Below are 11,172 nucleotides of genomic sequence, written 5' to 3' on the forward strand. Positions count from 1 at the left end.
CTTGTTAAAAACTTGATAACGTTTTCAAGTACTTTATAATCGTCTTAAGGATTATGATGTTGACGAATTATTAATTAAAAACTATGTACAAAGCTTTGTTGAATTTTGTTTTCGATTTAGAAATTAAAAATATTTTAACTATATTTGCTTTTTTATTTTACTCAAATAACATTATTACAATTATTATGCAATTATTGTATTTTTTTTTGATTATGGATTGAATTGAACTGATATTAATACAATTTCCAATAAGATAAGAACAATATTTAACAATTAATCTTATTATTTTATAAAAAGCACTAACACCACAACAACAATAATTTAATAAGTATCGATACTAAATGTTTACATTTCTTAGATAATGATTTATTACATTTCATAACACCAATTAATAATTAATGACACAGGTACCTAATACTATTTTTTCAACAAATTATAATAACACTACAAATTATAATTTCAGTATCACCTATATCTCATTAAAAAGAAGTGTTATTTGTAAAAGTGAAAAGTCTACGACAATTTCCAGGCCTGCAGGTCCGGCTTTTAATCAACTTCTGACATGGTTTTCCCATTCCTGAACCAGTCTGCTGAAACAATAGTACCCACAAAATTGATTAAAGATAAATTAAACATTGTGAGAAATAAAAAATTGTGAGATACAATTGTTTACATGAGACCCATCGAATACAATCTTATAATCACTATGTGTAGAATTAAACTGAATTCGGAATCAGTTATATAAGAAATATTATGTTAATAAATATTATAAACCCTTATTTTAATATAATAAATATTAAACATACCACAATAAGACGATAGTTAAGTTTGATAGCGTAGTCGCAGTCTCCAACGCAGTCGCTCCATCCCAGCCACGGACCCGTCACACAATCGTCACTATCTATAATATAATACACATATCTATCTACTTTATAATTATAGCTAAAGCATATTTTTTCAGTCTCGTAGATTGAGGTGTTTATCTCATGAGCACTTTTAATGGAAAATTATTTTCTTGTCCATGACGGACAATATTTTTAGCTAAAGCAGTAATATCCACTTTTTGTATCGCCTCCTCTATCGATTAAAGGTAGGCAACGCATCTGCAATTGAAGATGTCTATGGGCAGGGTATGAGGAATCCAGGTGGCTGCTTGCTCGTTTGCCACCTTATATACTAGAGGAATAACAGGATAAAATAGGCAGTGAATTTGAGAGGTATTAGAAAACGTAACTTACCAAGCGCTGGGCTATCGTTCACCATAACTTCATTATCCTCACGGGATGGAGTTGGCTTCAATTTTTTAGTCAGTATCGTTTCGACGTTTACAGTTTGAGCTTTAACTAGAAGCAGATCAAATACATCAGAGGTGACCCTAAAATTCCATGTAAGTATCTAGTTTTTAAAAAATTGATAAATAAACATAGAAAAATGTTGTGTAAAAGAAAGAGTTGTCACTCCACTTTCTCTAAGATATGTCGCTATTAGCTATAATACATATGCTTCGCGGAAAACCGATTTTGTTTGCAGCAATCTTGTAATGGATAATTAATGAAATGATAATGGAATAATTGTACCTATAATAGGCAACGGCCTATATATTAGCTCCAATTACAAGATAGCATTGCAACGTATCCAAACCTATTCAAATTCATTTGCCTATTCTTGCATTGATAGAACAACCACAAATCCAAAATGTTAATATGTAACTTGATAAATATGTTGCCCTACCAGTGGCATTGAGAGTGAGCTGGCAGTGCCGCTGGCACATGTCCCTGGTGCGGAAATTGTTGGCGTTTCCGCCGCAACCGGTGAAGCCGAAGGGTTCGCAGGAGCCGCGCGCTTTGTCGTAGAACCAACGCTCCTCGTACCCGCGGCAAGGGCCAACCGACACCGGCAGCGAACAGATGTCTGCTTATCACCGTTTAAAAAAAAATACTATTTTAAGAAAGAGCTTTCTAAATTATTATATAGGCTGCGAACGGCAAGAGACCACTTGTCACTTACAAACGATGTGATACATTCTATTCATTTCTTCTGATAATCAATTACATAAAAAGTGATGAACTAAGGCCAAGTAGTTTCTATTTAATTAAACCTTGTGGCTTTCCGTCGTGGTGGCAGTCACCATCACCGTCGCAGAGCGCTTCCTGCTGCGTCAGCGTGAACTGACACTGCTCCAGCCGCTCCTGCACCAGCCGCTCCACCTCGGAGTCCTCGGCCGTCGTGTTCAATGGAGCAGGCTCCTACAGGTAAAGTATATATTATACTAGCTGTCGCCCGCGACTCCGTTCGCGCGCAGTTAATAAAAAAAAAAGTGAAAAATAGATGTTGGCCGATTCTCAGACCTACTGAATATGCTCACAAAGTTTCATGAGAATCGGTCAAGCCGTTTCGGAGGAGTACGGGAACGAAAACTGTGACACGAGAATTTTATATATTAGATACTTATTACTGTGCAATTTATAATTACCAAATATCAAGCAATAGTAAGTAAATTAAAGATTTCGTATCAACCGGCTTACCAGATCCTGTATATGGGCAAACCGCTGGTTCCACTCATGCAGCAGGCGGCGCGTGAGATGTCGCTGCACGCGCGGGTCTTGCGCCACGTACAGGCGGCTACGCACGCGCCTGCCGCGCCCGCAGCGCGCAGAGCACGGAGACCACTCGCCCCACCCGCTCACCTCACACTCCCCACTGGGATTATCCTAAATAAATGGTTATATTCTAAATTTCAAAACCGTGAGTAAAACTAACTTTAAGTTTTAACTATAAAAAATATCTTACCACGAAAAACCAGTCGAAGTTTGTTGCATTTACAAATTTTCCGGTAGGTCTGTAAAAACATCAAAAAAGTTTCAACTGCAGTTAGTAGTATGGACATTGTCTATCTCCCAATTTTCATATAATATAGTATGTAGGGTACAAAGAAGTCTAACTTGTTACAAGGTCCGGCGGCGCAGGGTATCGCTTGGCTGAGCACGGTGCGGGCGCGGTAGCCGACGTGGCAGCGCTTGCGGGCGCGCGGCACCACGTAATGTCTGGTGCGGGCGCGCACTCCGCACCCCTCGCACGGCGACCACTCACTCCACGCCGACACCGCGCATGGCCCGTGACTCTCCGCCGGTTCCGCCTCGTACTCCGATATCAACCTGACAAAATACAAATACCAAAATATTATGATATGGTTCTAATACCTACCATGGTTTCTGAATCGAATAGAGACCTGCAGTGAGCCCTCGGGCCGTGGCAGTGGCGGTACTCGGTGAGCGTCGCGCGGCAACCGTCGGTGAGCGCGCGCGCGGGCCATATGTAGTGTCGCTGGCGCGCGGCGCGACCCGGGCCGCATGTCGTGCTGCACGGACCCCACTGTCCCCACGCCTGCGTTGCGCACGAACCCCCGCCGGCCTCGGGTATTGGCTCCCCGATCGGCTCTGGCAACGAGGCATTACATTAAGAAGTAAGAAACTTTGTAGCTTTCCATATGTATTATTACCTGTAGGTTCGCAGCTCTTCTCGTAGAGTCGCAGTCGTGAGAGCCTGAGGCGTGCAAAAGGCCGCATCTCGCCGGCCTGGTTGTAGAAAGGTGAGCGTGGGTCGCGCGGCCAGTCCGGTCGCAGGGCGCGCACAGGCGCTGGCGGTGACGTCGGCTGACGGCGCGCCTTATCGAATAAACAGTGGGAAGTTTAGAGTACAATTAAAATAGCAGGAGAGGGCATTACATATAAATTACAAACATTTACCGTATAACTCAGGCCGCTATCAGTACCGGCGTCGTAGGGATACAGAGGCAGAGTAGCAGACCTGGTCCAGGTACAGTTTGCGTTGCAGAGTTCCAGCGCGGAGACGCCAACGATCCAGTCGGGCGAGGGCGCCAGCTTAGCGGCGAGAGACATCAGGTGGTGCTTAGCGTCTACTCTGAACACCGCGAAGGTGCTCGGTATACCGCCGCTAGATACTTGTTGCCAAGATATACCACGTGCCTTGATTATTGTCCTTATGTGATCGCTCTGGTGACAAGAATGTATATAGCACTATTCACAAATAAAACTCTTAAAAAAGACTAGTGCTAGGAATAGAGAAAGATTATGTTCAAACAAACAGAACTAATAAAATATCCATCTTAAATGAACTAAGGAAGTTAATAGTTATTTGTTACTTCTTCTTTCAGCTCTTTTTCCAGAGCAGTAGTGGCTCCATCATCGGCGAGCCGCCGCAGCCCCGCGCTGGCGGCGCGACCCTCCTGCCACACGCGGTACTGCGCGGTGTGTGAAGCGCCGATTACGTCGCCGAAGTGCGCGCGCGCCACCTCCGGGGGGAAGTCCCGGGGATGAGTGTTCCGAGACCACAAACCCTCAAACGTCACCTGTACAACAGTTTTATTTATAAATTTAATATTTATCCGAAAAAAGGAGGAAATGTCAAAAAAGGTGAAGGTAGACACAATAAGAGAAGGTACAAAATAGAAACAGTATTTTGTTTAAAATTACCTCGTATTTAGCTTCATCACAAGCACAACACGGCTCCACGATAGGAGTCTGTCGGTTCCCGCTGACGGCTGCGGCGGGCGCAGGACACAGCTTTCGGGCTAACACAGACCAAGGTCGCTCTTCCACGCCATTTTTTGGCTTCGCGAGTAACGCACGTGCACACAGCCTAATACAACCGTCTATGGTCGTAGTTGGAGCAGTCCAAATAACCTAAAGATTTCACAGTTGTGTGATAAATATTTTTTTCCTAGAAAACAAAACACTAACTATTTTACTGTTAACAAACCTGTATTTCAGTTTTAGAGTGAGCAGTTGCATTGCCTATTGCCGGTTTGCAGTCCTCATATAGCTTAGTTTGGGCGTCATAAGCTTGGAAAGCGCCTAACGATTGGTTTCTGGTGTTAACTGTATCATTAATGTCTTTACTATCATTTTCGTTTTGTTGTTTGTAAACTTCGGCCCAGATAGTAAACGCTGTAAATGGTGTCGGTCCTTCGCCGCTGTCTACCCCATGTAATGACACTGAAAGCGATGGATACATAAGCTCGCTGAACAAAAATTGATCTAAAACGTAAAGTATATCATTATATTAATACGTAAAGAGAAAACTTTGTGTCCCTTTTTAAGGAAATTGAGAAAAGGGATGAATAAGAAATTTGACACAAAGTTAATGAAGAGAAGAAGTGCATAAAATTGTTTTCAATCCAAAATAAAACAAACTTTGACTATAAATGATGGTCAAATTTTAAACAACGGGCGACTACGAGTTTACATAAAATCGCATAAACTGTAAAAGATAACTGTAAGTATTTTTTACGAATTACCCGTGTACAGTTCTCCGGGTAGATATAAATCAGGATCACCAGCGATGCTCAGCTTGTAATACCTGTCGGCGGGCTGGGCGTGCGGCGGAGCGCGATCGCACGTCGCGGTAGGGGGCGCTGGAGTGCCGCGCGCACTCGCCAACAAGCCCACAACTAACAGCAACATCATCCTCTGATGGGCGTAGAAAAGTATTAAAAATCATTTTTAATTAAAGGTTATTTAAATTTTCAAAAATAAATTCAATAACAATAACTATATTCCAAATTAATCTCAATTTTATTGATTTAAATTATATTTAAAACAAACAACACTGCATAACAAATAATTACCGCATTTAAGTTACCGATTTAATCGTATAAAATAATATTCAAATAATGTACTTAGAATATTTAACTTATTTAACAAATTTTTTAGCTTAAAATTAAAAAAAAAAACTAAGTAAACATGCATTAATTATTTATCGTCTAATTAAATAGACTTTGCATTCAACAAACAAAGGATCCGCGAATTACATCGACTTGGTTATACACGGCAAACAAAGAAAGGTCACTCACCTATTTCACTAGAAACAACATTTTTACATTAACTTTTTCACGGAAATATTGTTCAAATAACATACAGTTAAATATTACTTGAAATAAATTATTAATATTACGATACTGCAGCTGAAAATCAGAGGGAAAACACAAATTCCGCCCGCCTTAGCCGCCCTCGCGATTCCAACTGTGTCAGGCGAACCCTGTGTACGGCATTTTGTACCGGTGTGCCTGTAACCGCGTCATTTTCAATTGCTTCATTAGCTGAGCCGCAATTAAAACTTAAAAAGCCTTGTAAAAGCTACTCAAATGCCGCATACAATAAAAGTCGGTCAAGAAACAAAAGTAAGTCGGTAGTCAGTCTCTACGCTTTAACTTTGAAATAAATACATGCTCTTTTAAAATTAATACAGACTTGGATATATTCAAATTCTTCAAAAAAACAAGTATATGAATAGACTAGTAAACTTTAGTCTTTAGTAGACGATTAGGTACTAGGAAATGTTTATTTTATTTATTTAAACGCACCAAAAGTAGTATATTACCGAAGTTCGACAGATCGTTGTGAAAGTCACCCCTGACTACTTGCTTTATTCAACCTCATATCATATTCACAAAACTGTGTCATACGAGGGGAGGTCCAAAAGTTCGCGGAATGAAAGGGTTGTCAATGAAATATAACAATAAATTTATTTTTCCTTTTCAATATAATCACCCTTAAGTCTAATACATTTATTCGATCTATGAATTAATTTTTCTAAACCATCGAAAAAATATTTTTTGTCTTTGGCCTCAAAATGGGCCGAAATTGCCTCCTTCACTTCATTATCGTCGGAAAATTTCCTTCCCCTTAGCTCTTTTTTTAAATTTGGAAATAAATAAAAATCGCTAGGAGCCAGGTCTGGACTGTAGGGTGGGTGAACAAGTGGTTCGAACCCATGTGTGTGCAGAGCAGCCATGGCAACTCGGCTCTTGTGAACCGGCGCGTTGTCTTGCAAAAGCAACACACCCTTGGCCAATTTTCCTCGACGTTTTTCTTTAATTGACTCCTTTAACTTTTCTAATATGAGTGCGTAGTATTCTCCGGTTATAGTGGTACCTTTTTCTTTATAATCAATGAGTAATATTCCCTTACAATCCCAAAAAACAGTGGCCATCAACTTTCCCGCCGATTCTGACACCTTGAATTTTTTGGGAGGTGGTGTACCCTTTTTGTGCCATTGCATGGACTCCTGTTTGGACTCAGGTTCAAAGTGATGAACCCATGTTTCATCTCCAGTAACAATCCGCTCCAAAATCTGCACGGGCTCGTCTCCACACAACTCCAAAAAGTGCTTAGACGCGTCGACGCGCTGCTGTTTTTGAAGCGGCGTGAGCATTCTCGGCACCCATCTTGCACTGACTTTTGTCATGCCCAGGTGGTCGTGCAGGATACGCAAAATAGTTGTATCTGATACTCCAACAAATGCAGATAATTGTTTCTTCTTCAAACGTGTGTCTTCGAGTACAAGTTTTTCGACTTTTTCGACGATGTCTGATGTGGTGGCGTCAGCTGGCCGCCCAGAGCGAGAGTCGTCTTCAATTGAATCTCGACCATGTTTGAAAAGACCATGCCACTTATAAACCATTGTTTTACCAGGGCACTGATCTCCATAAACGGCTTCCATTTCATTTAAAATGGTTTGAACGTTTTTTCCTTGCTTGGTAAGGAATTTTATCACAGCGCGATGTTCAATTTTCTCCATAGTTGCAGTTTGCTTCCGGATTGACTTGTTCAGCAGGCGAGTACTCGTAAACGAATGGCACTATAGGGTTGAAATGTTATATATATACTAATTATGAGTGCCCAATTAGTATGACACTAAGCGAGCTACCCTATCCCCACTCCATCCCCTCCATTCCGCGAACTTTTGGACCTCCCCTCGTATGTACATATAATTTTAAAAAGTAATTAACAAAAAACCGGCCGGCTGACTTTAGGACTGTCCTCAGACTTTATAAGAATCGAATCGAATGACAGGTCACACTCAGAGCCGGCGAATTTGACGTAAAAGGGAATGCATAAGAAGGGGAAATATTCTTTCTGTGCGTCCCTTCTTTGTCGATTAGAGGTAGGCGACGCATCTGAAATTGTGGATGTCTATGGGCAGCGAATTCAGGTGGCCGCTCGCTCGTTTGCCACCTTATGGTATGCCTTACCATACTGAGTATCTTACCATCAACGATGCCTCTTTCTTGGAATCTTAATATAAACATGGTTTTGTATTTATTGCATAAATAAGACCGTTGTTAAGGTTATGTGGAGTTAAAATAAACAACTTCAAATGTTTAAAAAATTTTATTTAAAAAGAGATTGTAAGTAATAATTAAGGCAATATAAATTCCCAATAAAAATTACATTTAACGATACACATTAAGTCAGAAACGTCTAAATGTCATATAACGTACATAACACTCACGACTGTAACCCCCTCTGGGTAGACTGAAGAGTGCAGAAGACCATCTAGACGTTCAAGAAATGAAAAATAAGAATCCTCTAATCATAATCCGAGATGTCCTAAAGGAAAACACCGATGAAGACATCATTGCCGCCCTAAAAAATCAAAACAAAGGAGTACTAACAGAAAAGAACGATACGGAAAAACTAGAGATCATCTATAGGAAAAGGGCAAGAAACCCACTAACGCAACACGTCGTATTGAGGGTGAATCCGCAAACATGGAAAAAGCTGGTGGAAGTAGGAAAGGTACAGATAGATCTGCAAAGGGTGAGGGTAGAAGACCAGTCCCCCCTTACGCAATGTTCGCTGTGCCTAGGATATGGACACCCAAAGAGACTGTGCAAGGAGACAACAGAAAAATGTGCCCACTGTGGGGGACCTCACCAAAAAAGCGAATGCACAGATTGGCAAGCGGGAACAGTACCTTCGTGCTGCAACTGCAAATCAGCAAAACAAGAAAAAATCGATCACAATGCATTTAGCCAAGAGTGCCCGGTGCGTATGCGCTGGGATAATATAGCAAGATCTTCAATTTCGTATTGCTAAAGGCGCACCGGGCAACAATGGCAACACAACAAGCGATATAAATTGAAGCAGAAAATAAATAGACAACAATATTAAAAAAAGAAACAATAAGCGAAATAAAAACTAAAAAGAAACCAGATTACGCTAAATGCCCAGTCTCATTTATTAAGCGGCAAATCCGGCTGGAATCGATTGATAAATGGGACCGGAGGTACCAAGAAAGCAATACAGCGAGCACCACAAAAGTTTTCTTCCCCAGTGCGTCAAATGCATATGCAATAGTTAGGAATATACAAATGGACCAGATAATAGTACACAAAAACAGGGAATATAATACACCTACTGACTGACTGCCCTATAAATGCAATAGAAAGATTAGAAATAGAAAACAAAATAGATACTGATATAAAAATAGAAAATATACAAAAAAATTTAGAAAATAAGAACAATAGGATAGAATTTATAAAATATTGTAAGAAAGTAGTTAATAAGGCATTATTAAGAAATAAAACAAATAGTGTAAAATAGAGTTAATATACATAAACATACTTAGAACCAATACGGCACTGTAGAAATAAGTAGAATAAGTAAATAAAATTGTAATAAAAACAAATAAAAATATAGATAGTTAAGATTAGAAATAAAATAAGAAAATGTGAGAATAAGATAAATTAAGTTAGAATTAAGTCTTGATTGTGTAATAAAGACAACTCGATTGTTTTATTATACCCATAAGAAAAATAATAATAAAGATGGATAGATTAGCATAGTTTAGAATAGTTCGGTAAACCCAACCGAAGAGAATGAAAGATGAAGAAAGCTAGAAAGACAAAGTATGCGGAATGCAAGTACGAGAGGTAAATAAGCGAGAACTGGTATGCAAGAGTAAATAGATAAACAAAGTCTCTGACCACCATGTCAGAGGAACATAGTGTCAAAAAAAAAAAACCCCTCTGGGTTACAGTCGTGAGTGTTATGTACATAACTGTAACCTGTAACCTACACTCACGACTGTAACCCAGAGGGGGTTACAGTCGTGAGTGTAGGTAGACTGAGATAACAGTTTTACAAAAACATCACATACTAAAGTATGACATACATTTTTAGCTTGAAATCCCCATCAAATTATCTCTATATAAGTTAGTTTAGGCTTAATCAGTTTAAAACTGGAGTACACTACAAGAGATAAATTTAGTGCGATAAAAAAGAAAAATAACAACTCTATGAATTAATAAATTGTTTATAACATTCATATAATTAGGATATTTCTTGCATAACTAATAAAACAAAATATTTACGTTACAAATACACCATGATATACAAATTTCAAAGCGACGTGATTCTATTTACAAAGTTAATTATTAAAAAGTTCAATTTGAAGATATAATGCAAAAAATAAATCATCTTTGGTATTAAATTATAAAGAGATGTGTTTTTAAATAAATACAGGCAACAACGTTAATTAAAAATAACATTAACCGATATGATTAGTTACCGAATATCGAGTAAATATAAAAAGAAGTATAATGCATAATGTTATCATTAATATTGAAAAGTTCTATATTTTACTTGATAAATCTACACTAAAGGATGCACTTAGAAATAATAACTCTAATTACGGCAGTTAAACTTAATTATTAAAAAATAATAGCAGTGCTAGGAAATATTTATTTTATAATTTGATTTTTATGCGTAATTTAATTTACAATTGAGCGATCAGTTAAAACATTTATCTAATGATCGAATTAATTCTTTTACAATTATACAAATACTAGCTGTCGCAAGCGGCTCCGTCCGCGCGGAATTAAAAAAAACGCAATAAGTAGCCTACGTATTCTTCCAGACTATGCTCACCATCTATGCCAAATTTCTTCAAGATCCGTTGAGCCGTTGCGGAGGGTATCTTCAAACAAACATCCATCCATCGAAATATTCACATTTATAATACTAGTAAGATATTATTTGAATTATACAATATTAACAATATTAATGAGAGGAGGGTGGGGTCCGCTAGGTGCCCGGGGCACCTAGCGGCTGTGAAGGTCATGCTGACGGGGCAAGTGAAGGTTGCGCAAAGGTCAAGTCGGGCGTTTTTCAACCCGATTGCCAACCAGATCGAGTCCCTGATGTCGCACTGTGAGCCAGCCCTGCCCCCCTATACTTCCCCAGTAGTCCTAACGCCTGAAAATTTTATTTTATGAGTAGGGCGTTCCCAAAGGTGCGGGCTCCATGGAGGGTGGGAAGCTGGGGAAATGAAACCTTTTAAGACAGGCTATGGATAAATCAAGGCCAA

The 11,172-nt window shown here is 39.3% G+C and overlaps 1 protein-coding gene across 1 annotated transcript; it reads right to left on the reverse strand.

Annotated features, from left to right (window-relative positions):
• Window positions 1-479: 479 nt before the first annotated feature.
• On the reverse strand, window positions 480-6,012 carry LOC106721131 (spondin-1-like). Its single transcript, XM_045678011.1, has 16 exons — window positions 5,873-6,012; window positions 5,318-5,489; window positions 4,780-5,015; window positions 4,494-4,703; window positions 4,163-4,369; window positions 3,747-4,013; window positions 3,500-3,665; window positions 3,230-3,437; window positions 2,943-3,155; window positions 2,791-2,839; window positions 2,526-2,711; window positions 2,099-2,246; window positions 1,732-1,911; window positions 1,239-1,343; window positions 807-901; window positions 480-590 (listed from the first exon to the last, which is right to left on the reverse strand). The coding sequence occupies exons 2-16, from the start codon at window positions 5,484-5,486 to the stop codon at window positions 480-482; spliced, it is 2,550 nt and encodes an 849-aa protein (XP_045533967.1). The 5' UTR covers window positions 5,487-5,489; window positions 5,873-6,012.
• Window positions 6,013-11,172: the final 5,160 nt, after the last annotated feature.

Source organism: Papilio machaon, chromosome 5 (assembly GCF_912999745.1).
Source record: "Papilio machaon chromosome 5, ilPapMach1.1, whole genome shotgun sequence".
NCBI lineage: Eukaryota > Metazoa > Arthropoda > Insecta > Lepidoptera > Papilionidae > Papilio > Papilio machaon.

Bases quoted from the DNA above. Each gene is read 5' to 3' on its own strand.
- LOC106721131 (XM_045678011.1), bottom strand. From the start codon at position 5,486: ATGATGTTGCTGTTAGTTGTGGGCTTGTTGGCGAGTGCGCGCGGCACT. The intron at 4,370-4,493 runs GTAATTTTAAAC...ACTGTTGTACAG, and splicing joins GTGATGAAGCTAAATACGAG to GTGACGTTTGAGGGTTTGTG. The intron at 2,247-2,525 runs GTAAGCCGGTTG...CTTTACCTGTAG, and splicing joins TTGCCCATATACAGGATCTG to GAGCCTGCTCCATTGAACAC.